The sequence below is a fragment of the Ovis aries genome, chromosome 7 (assembly GCF_016772045.2).
Source record: "Ovis aries strain OAR_USU_Benz2616 breed Rambouillet chromosome 7, ARS-UI_Ramb_v3.0, whole genome shotgun sequence".
Classification (NCBI taxonomy): Eukaryota; Metazoa; Chordata; class Mammalia; order Artiodactyla; family Bovidae; genus Ovis; species Ovis aries.
This window is the reverse complement of record NC_056060.1, coordinates 80,706,625-80,727,795: the sequence shown is the minus strand read 5'-3', so window position 1 is coordinate 80,727,795 and position 21,171 is coordinate 80,706,625. Positions and strand designations below refer to the sequence as shown.

The 21,171-nt window shown below is 35.7% G+C and overlaps 1 protein-coding gene across 6 annotated transcripts in view; it reads right to left on the bottom strand.

The window, feature by feature from the left end:
* Positions 1-21,171, bottom strand: part of PCNX1 (pecanex 1) — a 189,021-nt gene that overhangs the window by 91,533 nt on the left and 76,317 nt on the right. For 3 of the 6 annotated variants that reach the window (XM_015097153.3, XM_027971971.2, XM_027971973.2), the window contains 3 exons: positions 9,298-9,388; positions 4,831-4,888; positions 3,152-3,369 (listed from right to left, as the gene is read on the bottom strand). In XM_015097153.3, coding sequence (XP_014952639.3) covers positions 3,152-3,369; positions 4,831-4,888; positions 9,298-9,388 — 367 coding nt within the window. The remainder of the gene's footprint in view (positions 1-3,151; positions 3,370-4,830; positions 4,889-9,297; positions 9,389-21,171) is intronic. The other 3 variants (XM_027971972.2, XM_060418232.1, XM_027971974.2) reach the window with 1 other exon arrangement.

Below are 21,171 nucleotides of genomic sequence, written 5' to 3'. Positions count from 1 at the left end.
TACACTTGTTCTATCAATTACTGAGAGAGGTATATAAGCTTAGACGGTAAAGAATTTGCCTGCAATGTGGGAGACTTGCAGTCAGTCTGCCTGCAAGGTTCGATTCCTGGGTTGGGAAGATCCCCTGGAAAAAGGAAACGTTACCCACTCCAATATCCTTGCCTGGATAATTCCAAGGACAGAGGCTACAGTTCATGGGATTGCAAAGAGTCAGACATGACTGAGCAACTGACACTTCACTTTCATGTTGAATTCAACTATAACTGTAAATTTATCCATTTCTATTTCTATCAGCTTTTAGTTTGTAGTATTGTTTAGATGTAGAAACATTTAGAATGGTTAAATCCTATGGATTAACTAACCCCTTATCATTATACAACCACCTCCTTTTATCTTGGAGTAAAAAGAACATTTTCTTTGCTCTGAAATCTACTTTGCTGCTGCTGCTGCTACTGGTGCTAAGTCGCTTAAGTCACGTCCGACTCTGTGCGACCCCACAGACAGCAGCCCACCAGGATCCCCCATCCCTGGGATTCTCCAGGCAAGAAAACTGAAGTGGGTTGCCATTGCCTTCTCCAATGAAATCTACTTTGTCTGATATGAAAACTACTTTGCCTGATATTAATTTAGCTATCCCGACTTTAATTTGATTAGTGTTAGGATGATCTATCTTTTCTACTTTTATATTTAAAGTGCATTTCTTATAGGCAGCAAAGAATTGAGTCTTGCTATTTTCTCCAAGTTGACAATTTCTGGCTTTTCCCAACTATCACCTTGCCATTTATCTTGTGTCAATCTGTTTTTGATCTCTTTTTCTGCCTTATATTATATTAAGAGAATAATTTTTGTAAGTCTATTTTATCTCCTTTATTTTTTTAACTTACCATTTATAACTCTTTTGTTATCTTAGTGTTTGCTTTAGGGTTTAAAGTATACATTTTATGGTAGTCTAACTCAAATAAACTTAAATCAATTCACATATTGTATAAGAAACTTATAGTAGTATACTTTCAAATGTCCTTTCCTGGAGTAAAGGACATACTATGGCCTACAATATGGTTTATCTTGATAAAAGTTATGCTATTATTATTGTGAAATTTACTTTTACTTATGTTATAAATCACACAATATATATCATCATTTTTGTTTAAACATCCAATTATGTCTCAAAAAGATTTAATTAGTGAGAAGAAATCTTATATATTTATTCATGTAGTTAACATTTGCATTCACCTTTTGTTTCCTTGGGTAGCTCCATATTTCCAGTTGGTATTATTATCCTTCTGCCTGAAAGAAATCCGGTACTATATTGTACTGTGGATCTGCCAGAAAAAGAGTCTTCCCAGTTTTTTCTAGTCTGAAACTATCTTTATTTCATCCTGGCTTTTGCAGTTTTGCTGGCTACAGAATTCCAGGTTGAGCTTTTTCTCCCTTCAATACTTTAAAAATGTTGCTTCATTATCTTATCTGGATTTTGTCCAACAATAAATCTGATGTCTTCCTTATCCTTGTTCCCCTATACAAACTGTATCTTCTTCCTCTTGAAGTTTAAAAAAATTTTATTATTGGTTTTGAACAACCATATGCCTTGCTATAGTTTTTTTCATGTTTCTTGTACTTGAGATTCAAGGAGATTCTTCAATAGTTTTCATCGAATTTGGAAAGTTTTCCACCATTAACTTCCTCAAAATTTTTTCTCTCCCCACCTCTCCCAGAGCATACTTTCATTCTGTATGTTCTTTTTGTTGAGGGGAGGGAGGGGAATTCTTTTTCTTTTGTTTCACTTCCAATAGTTTCTACTGCCATGCTTTCAACTTCATTAAGATTTTCTTCTGTAATGTCTAACCTACCATTAATCTCATCCACTGTATTTTTCATCTCAGACATTTTAGTTTTCATCTGCAAGTTCAATTTGGGTCTTTTTTTTTCCTTTGCATTTTCCATATATCTACTTAACTTTTATTAACATGCAAAGTATAGTTAAAACTTTAATGTCTTTGCTAATTCTAATATCAGTGACAGCTAAAGGCTGGTTTCGACTGACTCATTATTTCCCTCATTATAAATCACGTTTTGTCATTTCTTTGTATGCTTGGTATTCTCTGGATGCCAGACCTTGTGAACCTCAACTTTTTATGTGGTGAGAATTTCTGAATTTCTATAAATCTTCTTGAGCTTTGCTACACTACTTGAAAACAGTTGGATCCTTTCAAGTCTTGCTTTTATGACTTGCTAGGTGGGTCTGGAACAGTGCCTATACTAGGGCTAAGTGCTCCGACTTCTAAGGCAGGACTTTCCTGAGTACTGTACATAATGCACCATAAAATATGAATTATTATGAGTTTCTTCAGCCCAGCAGGTGAGGACAGGCACCATTCCCAGCCCTGTGTGCCAGGCACTGTGCCTCTATTTCTTTGACATGATTCACATGATTTCTTTTACATGATTCTCTCCCCTGGCCTAGTCTCCTCACACATTCTCTTACCAATACTCTGCTAAACAGTGAGGGGATCCGCTACACATCTCTGAGTTTCTCTCTGAGCAGCGATCCTCTCTCTGATGTTCTGTACCACAGGCTCAGGCTGCTCTAGTCTCCCTGGACTCAGCTCCATCTCCTCAACTCAGCAAGTCTGCTGGACTCTACTTCAGGATCAGAACCTGGAAACTCTCTTTAGGCAGTAAGCTGGGCAATTGCAGGGCTCACATAACTTGCTTCCTATCTCTCAGGTGTCACCGTCTTTTTCTGTCTTATCTCCCGTGTCTTGAAAACCACTGGTTCATGAATTTTATCTGTTTTTCATTGTTTCAGGTGGAAGAGTAAGTCCAGCCTTTTTCACTCCTTGGAGTAAACTAGAAGCAGCATTTGGCCACCAAGTTCATAACTAACTACTGCTGTTTACTATTAAGACTAGTGACAAGAAGTAGGGAAAGAAACTTCCTCTTAAACCTTTCATAGTAAGAGTCACTGTAATATGTATAACCTTACACCCATTAACACCTCATATTCTCTGGCTTTTAAACACAGTTGCATGATTCTTAATGATAAAAGTGATTTCTAAAATAGAAAACACTTTCCAACATGGAAACCAAGTCAAATACTCAACGGGTAATTTGAAACATTTCAATTTAAAAGTAAAATCTACATTCTCACCTATCAAACAGGGCCAAAAGTGTGAGTCTGTCAAAGTTAATGCCAATCCACAGCTGAGGCAAGATCCAAAAGCGATAATAGTGTTTAACTTTGTGAGCAGCTTCTTCTGTTGGACCGTAAGTAGCTGCCAAATCAGGGCTTAGGTCAATGTCTTGTTGTTCCAATAAATCTGTGTCGATGGTCAATAGTCTGTTCAGTCGGATCTGTGGAAGAGAAAGCTAAAAGAAAATCAGCACTGAAAGGCTTAAAATATCTTTAATCAAGTCATGATTCAAGGGCTACCCAATCAGCTTGCAGATTATCAAAACCACCTTAATTCTCTATACTAGTCCACTCTTGTGGATACTTTATGATCATTAGAAACTACAGAAGGTGACAAAGAAAGAAATCTCTACAACAAAGCAAATCAACTGATGGGGCTTTTGGAAAGATTTTATTAGGGAGTGTTTGAAATTTTAGCATTTTATGGCTGTATAGCTGGTGGATCCATTCCACAACCTACAGAGAATGGTTAGTGGTATCCTGCTCCCTGTCCCTTCTCTTCTCTCATTAAGCTGTGAAGCTCACTACTATGGTAAATATAAGCTCCTCTGCCCTGGATTCAATGTCTTCAATGCTCAATTCTTCCCATACTCTCTCAACATCATTACTGCTGTTTTCAAATCCCTCCCATACGCATTTATTTTTGTTTTGGCACACTGCTCAGCTGAGGCTATACAGGATATTACCACATTATGTTTCTTTCAGGTTCAACTCATCCAGCTTCTCCTTCCTCTGAAAGAATCAAAAGTTGACTACATCTAGCATAGCACTAGCCAGAATTGTGCTATCTCAAGGCTCTCACACCATTTAATGGTGGAAAATACTACTTTGTCATTTAACACAAAGGACTTGAGCAAACATTATAATTAATCCCTTTGGCATTAAATTTATCTAAATATCTCATATATGGCTTGTAAGGATTTTATCTACTTTATTTTTTTAACCTCAATATATACATCTTTATATGTATCACACAAAGGCAGTGCTATCTTTGTTATCTTTTAAAATATACCCACTGTATCTTCTATGTTTTTTTTTAATAGAGCAATAATGTCACTAAGCTCTCCACGTGCGTGCACACACACACACACACACACACACACACAGATATACACACTGATATAAAAATAACTAATAGTTAACCAACAGCTCACAGTACCAGATCAGTTAGCTATGTACCAAAACCATAATATTCAAAGTGAAGTTTTAAAATGGCACACCTAGATTATGACATTGGTGAGGAATGTCATTTTAGGAATCAGCAAACTAAAATGGACTGGAATGGGTGAATTTAACTTAGATGACCATTATGTGTACTACTGTGGGCAAATCCCTTAGAAGAAATGGAGCAGCCATCACAGTCAAAAAAACAGTCCAAAATGTAGTACTTGAATGCAATCTCAAAAATGACAAAGGTCTTAGAAGTATAATTACGCATTCATATATAGCTAATCCAACTTTACGGGGTTTTATATTCATTTCTTAACAAAGGACTTATGAGAAGACATCCATTTTGGAACAGCAAAGGTGATTTTGCCATAGTTTTCAACAAAATCAATATTATATAACCTCACCATTTTTCTGCTTTATATAACTAACAAAAATATATCATTTTATAAAAATAAAGGAAAACCTACCACATCATGTGGATAAAATCGAACTGAGGTAGAACTGGATACATGAGAATCCGTGTCACTAAAATAAAATGAAAAATACTTTAGGGAATAAACAGCTTGTCAAGTAGTAGAAAGAAAAATAAATGCATGAACAATTATATGACATTTACACTGTCTTTACTTTTCCATGTAAACTTCAAATTACAAAGTCAAATTTTCCTAGGGCTGTGATAAGGCGCATAACCTGTGGGTCAGAGTATTTATATTCAAACCTCTTCCTCAACTGAATGAGATCTTGGACAGTTATCTAATCTTTTAATACCTCAGTTTCCTCACAGGATAAGAGGACTTCTAGCACAAGGTTGGGTGGCCCTACACAGCATGGCTCATAGTTTCACTGAGTTAGGCAAGGGTCATGTTTCTGAGAGTTCTGACAAAACGTGGCCTAGTGGAGAAGGGATGGCAAAGCACTTCAGTATTCTTGCCTTGAGAACCCCATGAACAGTGCGAAAAGGCAAAAAGATAGGACACTGAAAGATGAACTCCCCAGGCTGGTAGGTGCCCAATATGCTACTGGAGATCAGTGGAGAAATAACTCCAGAAAGAATGAAGAGACGGAGCCAAAGCAAAAACAACACCCAGTTCTGGATGTGACTGGTGATGGAAGTAAAGTCCAATGTTATAAAGAGCAATATTGCTTAGGAACCTGGAATGTTAGGTCCATGAATCAGGGTAAATTGGAAGTGGTCAAACAGGAGATGGCAAGAGTGAACATCGACATTTTAGGAATCAGTGAACTAAAATGGACTGGAAAGGGTGAATTTAACTTACATGACCATTATGTATACTACTGTGGGCAAATCCCTTAGAAGAAATGGAGTAGCCATCACAGTCAAAAAAAGAGTCCAAAATGCAGTACTTGAATGCAATCTCAAAATGACAGAATGATCTCTGTTCATTTCCAAGGAAAAACATTCAATACCACAGTACTCAAAGTCTATGCCTCAACCCGTAATGCTGAAGAAGCTGAAGTTGAACAGTTCTATGAAGACCTTCCAGAACTAACACACAGAAACACCCCTATGATGTCCTTTTCATCATAGGGGGCTGGAATGCAAAAGTAGGAAGTCAAGAAACACCTGGAGTAACAGGCAAATTTGGCCTTGGGAGTACAGAATGAAGCAGGGCAAAGACTAATAGAGTTCAAGAGAATGCACTGGTCATAGCAAACAGCCTCTTCCAACAATACAAGAGAAGACTACACATGGACATCACCAGATGGTCAATACCAAAATCAGACTGATTAGATTCTTTGCAGCCAAAGATGGAGAAGCTCTATACAGTCAGCAAAAACAAGACCAGGAGCTGACTGTGGCTCAGATCATGAACTCCTTATTGCCAAATTCAGACTTAAATTGAAGAAAGCAGGGAAAACCACTAGACCATTCAGGTATGACCTAAATCAAATCCCTTATGATTATACACTGGAAGTGAGAAACAGATTCAAGGGATTAGATCTGATAGACAGAGTGCCTGAAGAACTATGGACAGAGGATCGTGACATTGTACAGGAGACAGGGATCAAAACCATCCCCAAGGAAAAGCAATGCAAAAAGGCAAAATGGTTGTCTGAGCAGGTCTTACAAATAGCTGTGAATAGAAGAAAAGCGAAAGGCAAAGGAGAAATGGGAAGATACCAATTTGAATGCAGAATTCCAAAGAATAGCAAGGAGAGATAAGAAAGCCTTCCTCAGTGATCAGTGCAAAGAAATAGAGGAAAACAATAGAATGGGAAAGACTAGAGATCTCTTCAAGAAAATTAGAGATACCAAGGGAACATTTCATGCAAAGGTGGGCACAATAAAGGACAGAAATGGTATGGCCCTAACAGAAGCAGAAAATATTAAGAAGAGGTGGCAAGAACACACAGAAGAACTATACAAAAAAGATCTTCACGACCCAGATAATCTCAACGGGGTGATCACTCACCTAGAGCCAGACATTCTGGAATGTGAAGTCAAGCGGCCCTTAGGAAGCATCACTATGACCAAAGCTAGTGGAGGTGATGGAATTCCAGTAGAGCTATTTCAAATCCTGAAAGATGATGCTGTGAAAGTGCTACACTCAATATGCCAGCAAACTTGGAAAACTCAGCAGTGGCCACAGGACTGGAAAAGGTCAGTTTTCATTCCAATCCCAAAGAAAGGCAATGCCAAAGAATGCTCAAACTCCCGCACAATTGCAGTCATCTGCAACAGTATGTGAACCATGAACTTCCAGATGTTCAAACTGGATTTAGAAAAGGCAGAGGAACCAGAGATCAAATTGCCAACATCCTCTGGATCATCGATAAAACAAGAGAGTTTCAGAAAAATATCTATTTCTGCTTTACTGACTATGCCAAAATCTTTGACTGTGTGGATCACAACAAATTTTGGAAAATTCTGAAAGAGATGGGAATACCACACCACTTGACCTGCCTCCTGAGAAATCTGTAAGCAGATCAAGAAGCAATAGTTAGAACTGAGTTCCAAATTGGGAAAGGAATATATCAAGGCTGTACACTGACATCCTGCTTATTTAACTTATATGCAGAGTACATCATGAAATATGCTAGACTGGAATCAAGATTGCCGGGAAAAATATCAATAACCTCAGATATGCAGATGATACCACCCTCATGGCAGAAAGTAAAGAAGAACTGAAGAGCCTCTTGATGAAAGTGAAAGAGGAGAGTGAAAACACTGGCTTAAAGCTCAACATTCAGTAAGATCATGGGCATTTGGTCCTATCACTTCATGGCAAATAGATGGGTAAACAATGGAAACAGTGACAGACTTTATTTTGAGGGGCTCCAAAATCACTGCAGATGGTGATTGCAGCCATGAAATTAAAAGACACTTACTCCTTGGAAGGATCCTAGACAGCATATTAAAAAGCAGAGATACTTCTTTGCCAACAAAGGTCCGTCTAGTCAAAACTAGTTTTTCCAGTAGTCATGTATGGATGTGAGAGTTGGACTTATAAAGAAAACTGAGTGTCGAAGAATTGAAGCTTTTGAACTGTGGTGTTGGAGAAGACTCTTGAGAGTCCCTTGGACTGCAAGGAGATCAAACCAGTCCATCCTAAAGGAAATCAGTCCTGAATATTCATTGGAAGGACTGATGCTGAAGCTGAAACTCCAATACTTTGGCCACCTGATGTGAAGAACTGACCCATTTGAAAAGACCCTGATGCTGGCAAAGATTGAAGGCGGGAGGAGAAGGGGACGACAAAGGATGAGATAGCTAGATGGTATCACCAACTCAATGGACATGAGTTTGAGTAAACTCCAGGAGTTGGTGATGGACAGGGAAACCTGGTGTGCTGAAGTCCATGGGGTCACAGAGAGTCGGACACGACTGAACTGATTTTAAGGTTCCTGTGAAAACTTTTAAGAAAGCAATTAACATATTGCCAGGAGCCACAATAAATTTAATCTATATGGTAGTCCAGAACATGACAATTCAGTTTCCACAGTTCACTCAAGTTTAGATTTCAAAACTTGAGACCTTAACACATTATGGTGTAAGGAATTGTTCTTATCTTGAATTATGTTAAACATAATTATTCTCAGTGCTCCATCCTCCTGTTGCTTCCACAGTTACAAAATCATCTAAACACCGCAATTCAATCTGAGGGGGTAAACTCTGAAACAGTATTAAAAGAGCTTAAAGAGTACAGTTTTTAAATGTTCATGCTAAGTGACCATAAGATCTTATTGTTTTAAATAGCCCCTGAAAACTGAAAAAACTAAGTGAACTGCCCATAGATATGTAACATTTAAATAAGTGGCCCATTATTAAACAGAAGTCCTAAAATATAAATCAAATGACCCCTGTGGGAAAAAAAAGTGGGCTAACCAAGCAACAGTGAGTTTCAATACAGCAATTTGAACAGATGAGTAAAAACTTTCAAAAATTTTAACACATTCTAAATTATAACTGTGTTATATGATCAAGGTTTCTATTTCTTATTTGCTTTCCTCCAAACTTCTGTTATCTTACATAATTTCTTCCTGAGGGAAGGAGAGAAAAGAAATTAAATGTAACACATGAGTCATATTTTAAGAAATTCCTCCTCCTTATAGTTGGTAAACACATTTTAAAACAAAATGAAAGACGATCATTTAAAAAGACACTTGGCTGAAATCCTCACACAGAAATAAAAATTTGAAATTACACCAAAAAAGAGAATTGATGGATTTTAACATAGTTGTGTAAATGTTTTTCTAATAAGTTTTTTCCATCATGCAATATATAGAGAGTTAAATTTGAAATTGTGGGAAACCACTATCCCACAGTAACATCTATAGGAAATTTTTACATAATGTGAATTTATTTAAGCCAATATAAACAAATAACTCTTCTAACTCAAGATTTACAAACTTTAAAAATGGCAAACTTATTATCAAGTACATAAACTCCCCTAACACGACTTCACACATACCAGATATTGGACGCTCTTCTTGCTGCTGGTTCAAAATTCACAAGTGACATATCACAGCCACCAGTCTCATAAAGCGTAGAAGAGAACTTACCTAGCAAATAAATCATTTGTTTAAAAAAGCCATTAGAATACTCAGAAATTTTCCTTCATGAAACACTAATTTTAAACTTGTTAAGAGTTTAAGAAAATGAACTGTAACTTCTTTTTTTCAAAATATTTAAAAACAATGATCTACATGTAATTCAGCATGGCATAAATCAAAAGAGAATGCTAAACAGTGGACAAAATGTCAACATACATAATCAGGTATTAAAAGTGATTTAAGTCAGCTTTACAAGAGCAGTCTTCTCTTTTCTCCTCCCAGAAGATTTTCAATTCAAGTTACAATATATACAAATTTAATGCTGTTTTAAGGTCATCTGACCACTAGTTACAGTGGTAAGTGGCCATTTGGAAGTGCTGCTGTAAGTTTTAATACAGCTCAAACCGCAAGACAAAAAATTCGTGTGATTACCTTCAGAGTTTTTTGGTTTTATGTTACTTTTAAGAAGAAATGGTGTCAAAATGGATCTAAGGAAGTTCAATGAATGATGTATAATAATGTTGGTGATAATTAAACTACAATATTTAATGAACATTACTAGTTGTATGGTTTTACAAGAATTCTACAGAGAAATTTAGGAACACAATTTGTTGTGGCCAACTATCTACAAAACTCTAAAAGGTTTAGAGACGTTATTGATTGCAGAGGAATATAGGTTAAAAAAAAAACTCTTACAAAGATTAACTATATAAGATAAAATGACTTCTAATAATGGAATTTTAGAAATCTAAATACTAAAATTAATTCTAAACTTTGAAGATCTATGACAGCCATATGAAATGGTGGGTAGGGAACATAAATAAAAAATACAAATTTCTAGTAAGACAATGCGGTATATAACTGAAACTGTTTGGATCTGGTCCAGGCTGCCTTTTGAATATTTATGAAGTTTTTGTTTTACTAGCTAGAATTACTGAGGTTATAAACATGAGAAATCTAAAGGGCAATTTCAACTTGATGGCAAGGCTAAAAGATTTCTCTTCCATGACTACAATAAGAACAGGACACAATAAGAATTTTTATTTAAGTGAACTCCTTGAAAAATGACAATAAAATTCCCTCTAATATACTAATAATATAACCAAGGGTTTGCAGAACATTTCAACAATTACTTGATTCAAAATGAGTTGAATCAGAAAAACTGCTTAATTAAATAGGATTATTTGAGTACTTATGGGTCATAGATAGAATATGAAAATATTTATAATATGGTCTTTTCTATAGTAGCTGTTTTTTTTTGGGGGGGGGTCAGACTATTCCTGAGATAAATTAGGAAAAAAATTCTATGAAATCCTCAACTCATTTGCTGTATTTCAAAGGAGGATTACTCAGCATGTAGGTTATCCAAAACTTCACTTTCTACCCCTCTGTCTTTCAGAAAGAGTTATTCATTCTTAGCACTTCTAACAGAAACCAGAATAAGAAATTAAATTGAAAGGATATCATTTTTTTGAAGTGATGGGGGGAGGTGTGTTTGCAGAAATTGCTAGTAAACAAAAAAGTTAAAAACTGCCTTGACTGAGATGTTTTAATTTTTAAATTGTAATTTTTTATTCTGTACTCTTTTCTCACTTAGCAATGGATAATCAGAGACTAGCTGTGCTACAACAATTAACTCACATTAGCAGAAAAAAAGAAACACCTGATCAAAACCACAGATTGCATGTAAGTATAGAAGAACTATAAAATCATATTAAATGACTGAATCACACATTAACAGAGCTGGAAGGGTGAAATCCAGTAAGAAAGGAATGTATAAATATTTGTGTTTATATCACATAGTTTGTGTATATTTTCCAAGTTAGTTCTATATTCAATAAAATTTAAATTATTGGAATATATTCTGAGCATTTAAGCATTTAGTAATATAAGTCCTATTCTTGGGCTATTAAAAATAATATTTGTATGTACCTGAAGTTAACTAGAATATTATTCTTTGTAATTTTCAAGTGAAATAGTAAATGATGATAAAGTCATTAACACAACTATGTTGTCCTTTATTTATAAATGTCTAGTATGAAACATACAGAAATAAAAATAAAAGATTCCCCCTCAAAAGTATTTTAGATAGAAAGCTGGAAAAAATGTTGTCATTCTATTACTATATAAATCTACAACTCTGAATACATACAAACTAGTGACTAACAAGTAATAAAATTTAAAAATTTCAACAAGGCATAAAACACATCTAAGAAAAGGGCAGCTATCATTTCAACAAACATGCATGACTTCAACAGGTTTGTTTAAGACACTTCTGTCTACCTACTAACTATAAACATGCTCAGGTTCATAAAAAATACATGGTATATGTCAGAACTAACTTAACTTGTATTAAGGCTTCCTGGTTTATTTCCAACTTAATGCCACCAAAAGAACAGATTCTATGTCCCTCTTTTATCTCTGAGCCTGGCAACTGATAGCACTTCGGAAGTAACAAATGTTATTCATAAGATAACTCAGAAAGAAAATACTACATTAAAAAATGTTTAGCTTAGGGTTTCTGTGAAAAACTTATAACATTTTAATATATTAATAATTTACTAAAAACATCTTTGAAAACAACCAAAATAAAAATAAGTACATTTATCTACTGGTTTATAAAAATTAAGAATCTCTTTAAATTTGCACAAATCTTCTTAGCAAATATAACAATTTCATATATATCTCATTTGAGATTAAGACTATAATCAGTTAACCGTTCTTAACAAGTAAATGTGCCCCTATTAATAATCCTATTTTAATAAATTTGTGTATTAAGAAAAATAGTTCTATTTAAATGTTATTTCTAATGAACATAAATTGGGAAGAAAGTGGAATATTAATGAAATAAGTCCTCCTCACGTATGATTATACACTAAGTTATTTCATCCTAATTCAACTCCTAGGTCATAATTAATTATATCTAATAGTTTGGCTATCTGATGACATTAAAAGAAAAGCAATTTCTCACAAGAGTCTGAAATTTCAGACTTAATAATGAGATTGGTCATGATACAGTGTCTCTAAGATAAAGAAACGTTAAGGTACCTGGTATTTATGTCTCAAATATTATTCAATAATGACTGCAATTATCTACAAAAATTCCATTTAATTACACAAAACTCTGTTTGTTTTTGAGGTAGGAGAATTTCAAGTAACCACAGGTCAATAAATAACTGATGAACAAGAAGGTAAGTAAAACTGAATACTGATTTAAAGAACAAGGACCCTTGAAGCATTTTACTGAAAACAAAATGACACAGCAGACAGATTTAAAATAAACACAGGAAAAAACACAGATAAAAGACAGAAATTAATGAGATTCTCTAATTAGTCCTATCAATAAAAATACTCACCACATAATACAAAGTTCAGTGAATAAGATCATGAGAAATCCTTATTGCTTCCTTAACGTCACTCTCATTTATCTTAGAAAGACGTGGCTACTACAAGGGCAAATCATCCATAGAGTTTTTCAAATCTTCCCAGTACCAACAACAAAGAAGGCCTCTTATACTTCTTGGGTAATTTCCCTCTGCAGATCACCTCCCCACTCCCACTCATCCTGGGTTCTCCAAGCCTAACCCTGATACACTGCTTGACGTCTCACTTCTCTAGCATTACTCTCAGGGCATGGAGGGGCTGGCTACAAGACCGAACAGAGATAGACAGGAAGGAGAGGGCTTTACAAAGTGTCTTTAGAAGGTGATGGGGGACACAGAGGCGTGGGATGGGGTGGGAGATGGGAGGTTCAAGAGGGAGAGGAATATGTATCTCTCTGGCTGATTCATGTTGATGTATGGCAGAAACCTGCACAATGTTGTAAAGCAAATATCTTGCAATTAAAAAAAAAAGATATGGCAAGAAAACTAGAAATGTTTCCGAATTTCTGTACCTAAATATAATAAAATAGTACCCTCACAAGGGGAAAAAAAAAGGCAGTGGGGGGAATACATCAATCTATACAACTCACTTGAGTACACCACAGAAAGTGCCTTTTTCTGACGGTGATGAGTATTGTGCTCACAATGCGACTTTAATGAATAGACTGCACTTTTTAAGAGAGAAGGTCTTGACAAGTTCCAGTTTCTTGGATAGCATCCTCCCTTATCATCGTGAGTGGTGCCTCAGTGCAGTCTCAGACAGAAATGCCTCATTTCACTGCTGCCTACAAGTTCATGGACCTATTTCTCCCTAGACAAGAGGTCAGTGAAGTTTTTCTATAAGGGGCCACACAGTAAATATTTTAGGCTCTGTGGGCTGGACGGTCACTGGTGCAACAGTTCCAGTCGGCCACTACAGTGTGAAAGCAGCCACAGGAAGCATGCAACATATTCATTTACTTTATTTACAAAAACAAGCATCGAGCTGGATTTTAGCCTCTAGGCCATAGTTTGCTAATCTCTGTCCTAGACCAAAAGCCTTAGTCTTATAAAAACCTCTTTAACTCTTGTTCTAAATGGAAATCAAGTCACTATGCTGCTCATAATTTAAAGTTTCAATACTGAGAACCAGTCCTCCTTCGTAGAATGTACAACACTGTGCTAGGTTTTTAAAGCAGGAGAAGAATAAGAAAAAGGGAAGGAAAAAGAAGTTATTTTAGAGGAAAATGAAGTTAGTTTAGAAGACAGCTTTTGAGTGACTGAACGCACACGTGCAAGAGCACACGCACGCGCGCACACACGCGCACACACACACACACACACACACACACACACACACACAAAGGAAAGACAGATAACTATTGCTTGATAACAGAGAAAGAGATTTATATACTGGTATATTTTAACGCCATGCTCACTGTTCTCTAGCTCTCATTTAACAAAACACTGTTAAGCAGTGTTGTGATTCATTAAGTGGAATCCCCAGATCAGGTGAACTGTCCAGAAGTGAATATACAAGTTCAGATTCTGATATAATTTCATCATCTCACATTTCCTTCGAAAGGACAAGTCCTCCTTAGTTTGATAAAAATAATCTCTAACAATGACACTGATGACATTACAAGTGATTCAGATAAACAAACAAACAAACAAAAATCACAAACTGGGGAGAAGATATTTGTAACTTGCATCTGATGACTTAGCGATATCTAAAAATATCAGAAGAACTGTTACACGTCAATAATAAAGACAAACAGCTCAATTTTGAAAGTGAGGAAAAGATTTGGACACACTTCACGGAAGAAGATATATGCATAACTAATAAACCCATCAAAGGATCCTCATCACCCTTAGTCATAAGAGACATGTAGATTTAAACCACAGTAAGATACCATTACACACCCATTAGGTCTAACACTTAAAAAGCCAACAATAACAAACGTCAGCAAGAATGGGAACAACTGGAACTCTCATACATGCCGGTGGGAACATACAACTACTTTTGAAAACATTTTAGACAGTTTATCCACAACAGCCAATACCTGGATGCAACATAAACTTGTCCATTGACAGATGAATGAATACACGACATAGAGGAAGCTCACAGCAGGGATATCCATCAACAAGCAACAAACTGCTAACACATGCAACAACATGATGAATCTCTGAAGCATCAAGCCAAGTGCAAAACCAAACACAAAAGGCCACATAAAATGTGAATGCATGTATATGAACTTCTAGGAGAGGGGAAAACAATGATACAAAGCACGGAGTGGATGCCTGTGGCCAGGAGCCGAGGAGGCATGGACGGCAACAGGGGCACGATCGCTTGAAGATGGTGAAAACGTTCTGTATCTTGATTTCACAGGTGTGCACATCTGTTAAAGCTCACAAACTGTACATGTTGAAGGGATACAGTTTATCATGCCTGAATTTTATGTCAATAAAGTTGATTTAAAAACAAAGAAGAAAAAAAAAGATGGACCGAGTAAAAGACAAAGTGGATAGATAAGCATGAGACAGCATGTAGTCGGTGAAATTCCCACAAGTAAACGAATCAAGGTTGTGGACAGTGAGTGACATCTGTTGCTTTGTTTTGCTGTTTCATTTTAAAAATATGACACATTGAAAGATTGAAAGCAGTATATAAAATGAAGAAAGTTCTCACCCACCAGAAAAAGCCAGAGCAGACTCTATGTTCTTCTGAGCAATTTTTATCTCCATTTGCTTACTAAATAGCTTAACTTTTCATGTCAATAACATATACACATCAAGTTCTGAATATTATAGCTATGTACATGAATAGAATAACACAGGAGGGGTTCTCTAGTAACAAACATTTAGTCTGTCCCAAGTTTTTCAAATATACAAGCAATGGTATGATGAATATCCATGTACATATACATCTATATGTTTCCAAAACCTGTAGATTAAAATATATAGGCATTTTTGGTCTATTGTTCTAAACTGTCCTCCAAAAATATTCAATCTTTTAGTTGTCTACATCTCCAGACCTTTCCAACAAAGGATATCACTATACATTCAGTAGATGAAAAATATCTTAATCCTAGTTTTTAATTTGCAATTTAAAAAATTATGAGGAAAGTTGAACTGTTTGCCAATAATTGCAAGCCACTTGTAACGTTCAACTTTTCTAAAAGGTCATGGATCTTTATCTTATTGATTTGAAGTACTTTATGGCTTATTGTGGAGCCTGGCAAGCTACAATTCATGAGATCTCAAGAGTCGGACTCGACTCAGCGCTTTCGTCTCGTGGCAAAGATGACTGACTGACCCTTAGTATTCATCTTGTCCTTACCCCTTTCAGAGACAGGACTTTCCCCTCACTGAATTTCAGCTGAGTCTATGCCTATGTGGGCTTCTCATGGGGCACAGAGGCAAAGATTCCACCTGCCAATGCAGGAGACACAGGTTAGATCCCTGGGTCAAGAAGAGTGTCTGGCGGAGGGCATGGCAACCTGCTCCGGTATTCTTGCCTGGACCCCACAGACAGAAGGGCCTGGCGGGCTACAGTCTATGGGACTGCAAGAGTCGGACACAACTGGGCAACTGAGCACCACCACCACTATGCCTATGTGCTTGGAGGCCTCTCCCAGCCTCTCTTGCAGCTAGAAGACAGTGACAGATTTCCCAGGTCACAAACTCAAAGATAAAGTCTAGCTCCCCTTGACTTTTCATTTTAGCACCCCTCCTCTCCACCCTCCTGTTTGGGGGGAAATGTCAACAACTGGAGCAGTCACTATGGACCAGGCAGGGAAGAGGTATATGGAAGACAAAGAGAACCAGCCCGCCTCTAAGGACAGCTCTCAACAGACTGCTGAGAGAAATGTAAACTTCTCTCTAATTTCAGTCACTTGATAGGGGAGAACAGGTCTCTCACTGAAAGACTCTACATACATTCTAACTGATGTAACACATACTAGTCAACTTTAATATAGAATCTTAATGTTAGAAAGCTGTTAATCTAAGTGTTTCAGTGAATTCTTTACAACACAGACTGGCAGGAGACAAATCAGCTATCTCAACCAGTTTCTAGAGTAGTTCATGCATCTGAAACTTCTAAAAATAATATGCCAGTCTTTTCACAGTAACAACAGTAAACTTCTGAGCATTTCCAGGAAATGAAGATTAGGGTGGATGAAATAAAATTTATCTAGGTTTATTTTTAATTTTAATACTTGGGATAAAAAAATGATACTTTCAAACCCTGCCAGATAAAGAGCAAACCAGTACAGGCTTTCCATAAAGCAATTAAGAGTATACATCAAGGTCTCAATGATGTTTTTTCCCCTTGATAGATGATTCCATTTCACTGTAATTATCTTAAGGAAATAATCACAGCTGCACAGAAAAGTCTGTGTGAAGGATATTCTCCAGAGGGCTTATTACAATAGAAAAATATCAGGAATCACCCTGAAGACTAACAGTGGGGTTGGTCAACTATTTTAATAAATAATGTTAATAGCAATCATTATTTACATAATTAACTTCTTAGTAGGCACTGTTCTAATTGCTTTGCATATTTTAATAGATATAATCCTCACCAAAAACCTATCAAGTATATTACTACCCCCTTTTGATACATGAGGAAACTGAGGCACAGGGAGAGAAAATAGCCCAAGATCACATAACTACAGCTAAAAGTAGCAGAGCTTGAATTTGAAGCCATGAAGTTTGATTCTACAGTCCACTATTCTATACTACCTTTCATGTAGTTTCCAGTGATAAAATATTAGGTAGTCACTAAGTTAAAAAACAATACCATTAATAAATGTTTCAGTTCAGTCACTCAGTTGTGTCCAACTCTTTGCAACCCTATGAATTGCAGCACGCCAGGCCTCCCTGTCCATCATCAACTCCCGGGGTTCACTCAACTCATGTCCATCGAGTTGGTGATGCCATCCAACCATCTCATCCTCTGTCATCCCCTTCTCCTCCTGCCCCCAATCCCTCCCAGCATCAGCATCTTTTCCAATGAGTCAACTCTTCGCATGAGGTGGCCAAAGTACTGGAGCTTCAGCTTTAGCATCATTCCTTCCAAAGAAATCCCAGGGCTGATCTCCTTCAGAATGGACTGGGTGGATCTCCTTGCAGTCCAAGGGACTCTCAGGAGTCTTCTCCAACACCACAGTTCAAAAGCATCAATTCTTCGGCACTCAGCTTTCTTCACAGTACAACTCTCACATCCATACATGACCACTGGAGAGACCATAGGCTTGACTAGACGGACCTTTGTTGGCAAAGTAGTATCTCTGCTTTTCAATATGCTATCTAGGTTGGTCATAACTTTTCTTCCAAGGAGTAAGCATCTTTTAATTTCATGGCTGCAGTCACCATCTGCAGTGATTTTGGAGCCCAGAAAAATAAAGTCTGACACTGTTTCCACTGTTTCCCATCTACTTCCCATGAAGTGATGGGACCAGATGCCATGATCTTCGTTTTCTGAACGTTGAGCTTTAAGCCAACTTTTTCACTCTCCTCTTTCACTTTCATCAAGAGGCTTTTTAGTTCCTCTTCACTTTCTGCCATAAGGGTGGTGTCATCTGTTTATCTGAGGTTATTGCTATTTCTCCCGGCAATCTTGATTCCTCTTGTGCTTCTTCCAGCCCAGTGTTTCTCATGATGTACTCTGCATATAAGTTAAATAAGCAGGGTGACAATATACAGCCTTGACGTACTCCTTTTCCTATTTGGAACCAGTCAATGTTTAAATGTGCTAAAAGAAAAAAGCAAAACTCATACAGTGTCACAAAAGTCATGCAACGTCATCCCAGTTCTTTGTTAGAAAACCATATACACGTATGTAATAAAAAAGAAAGGAAAAAAATATAAAATGTTAATAGTGACTCTCTCTGAGTGATACGACTGTTGCTGTTTAGTCACTAAGTTGAGTGATAAGATTACAGATGACTTAATCTTCTTCATTTTATTTTCCAGTAACTTGTATTAGAACATGCTTTTCCCATCCTTATACCAAAAAGGAAAATGAAGGAGTTTTACTGTTTCAATAAAAATAAACATTTTACTTTCATTTATACATATAATACTTTATGTTGCCCTCCCCTGCAAAAACATACAAAAAAGAATTTGTATTAAAAAGCAGTAAAGAACAAGATCAAGGCTGTTGCAAAAAAGAATATAACTTTTAGTTTAGATGAATGAAAAAAATCTACTGTAACACAAAAGACTGGACTCCAAGTATGGACTCCAAGGTTCCTTAAAGCCATCTTGACTTTGTATTTATAGTAATGAGAAGTATTTAATGACACAGCCCAAAATGTTAGAGTAGTCTATAATACATATAACTTTTTTAACACTAAGTAATAAAAATCACTTAAAGTATTACAGATCATCTGAGTGCTTTTTAAGTAAAAAATTTAAGAGCTTCCAAGTTGTATTTCTCCGTACTAATGCACAGTTGCTATAAACTACCTAAGGGCAATAGGGTGTTAGCAGATTTCTGTTAAGTCTTTTTCTAGAGCTGACCACAATTTCAAGGTAATAAGTTCTATAGTAAAGAGGATTATCTCAGGAACACCTTCTTTGTAAACAGTTGTACAGTAACAAAACTAAAGAAAACCTTAGAAAAATCAATTCATTACTCTCTAAATATCTAATACATTAAGGAAATTAAGAAAGTCTTAAAATTCAGAGGAATACTACTATGATATCTATATACTTATGTCTTGGTAAACATAAAACTCTGTTTTCCTCATTTCTTGCCTAGAATAGCATTTTTATTTTTCACATGAAAATAATTTTATATATACTTCTCAATACTCATCACTACTAATTTCAAACAGACACAAAAAAGACATAAATTTTCCTATTTTACCTGATCCTATCTACAACAATTCTTCTGAGATGCTGTGTTATATATATATATTAAGAGTTTATCAATGAGAATAACCTGTTTCATCACTATACCAATTTATTAGTCCTATGTTACAAGTAGAAGCCAGGATTAACATAAAAACTGAGTCTCTTCTGTGACTTACCTGGATAATACGCAAAAGCTTGTTTTATTTAGTAAAATTGCAGTTTCAAAGTTTAGTATGAAATCAACCACAAATCAGTTAAATTCAACAAATGGCTCATAAAAAGAAAATTACCCTTTAGGATGCATTGTTGTTTTTCTTTTTAAAAAAGGACAATATGTTACATTGAAAGATTTGATAAATTCTTTGATGGTAATTTTTAAAGATTATAACTTTAAAACATATCCATCATTCATATAATTAAACAAAGTTTGTATGGAAATTCAGTCTATAAATAAGAAAGGAAACCATTAAATTATTCAGATCAGGTTCTAAATTATACACTTAAGATTCAGTTTTAAAAATTAATTGTGATGAACAATTATGCCTGCTGAAAATGGATGATGAAAATGCATTTTCCTCTGCTAAATAAACTAGTAATAAACCACATAATGCCATCTTCAATGAACTTTTCTACCATATCCAGTGCTACCTGATAAGTCTTGAAATGCTAGTTAAAATGCAACAGAAAAATAAGGATTCTCAGGGTTTAATAGAGGAAATGCATGTCATCAATTATTATGACACCACAGAGTAAAAATGTCAAAAACACAGTTGAGGAAAATGACTTAGATTTGGAATTCAACAATGCCTGACTGCAAGTTTCCTTTAATTGAAAAAGGCAAATTATCTCTCACTTTAAAAAGTAAACATATAATTACAACATATACATGAATACACATACAAACATTTATATGTACTCAAACATATGTATAAATATATATATGAGTGTATATATGTATGTTTCAGTATGTGTGTGAGTTACATAAATATATTATGTATATATAAAAATTTTAACATGTACAAATTATACATTTAAAATTTTCAGTTGAAGAAGCTAAGTTTGGAAGGGGGCAATTCCTTGTAAGAATTCCATACTTTTAGAACAACATGGCTTACTTTAACATATTTGAGTATACAGTGTTCCCAATTCTGTCACATAAAGTTATTTTACTACTGTTAATTAAAATCACATTTAAGATTAAACTATGCAACACATATATTCTAGTGGAATACATTATAAAAATCAGTATCTCTGTCAGTTCCTTCAACTTCAGCTGCAAGGTCATTATTAGAATCTTTTCTTAGTCAACCTTCTGTCCACTGACTGTGTATTTTGTACTAATTATTACTAGGCATTCAATTTTACAACACTGAACTACAAGAGAGGCCAAGAACTATTAGAAAGCAGTTAAAACAGAAGCTAAAATCCAAATTTTAAGTGAATGTCCTGAATATTCACCAGTAGATGCTAAGTTAATAATGTACATATTCTCAATCATCTATGAATGTGATTTCTTGATTGGCAAGTTTTTTGAACAAAGAATTTTTACAGAGGAAAATCACCTAC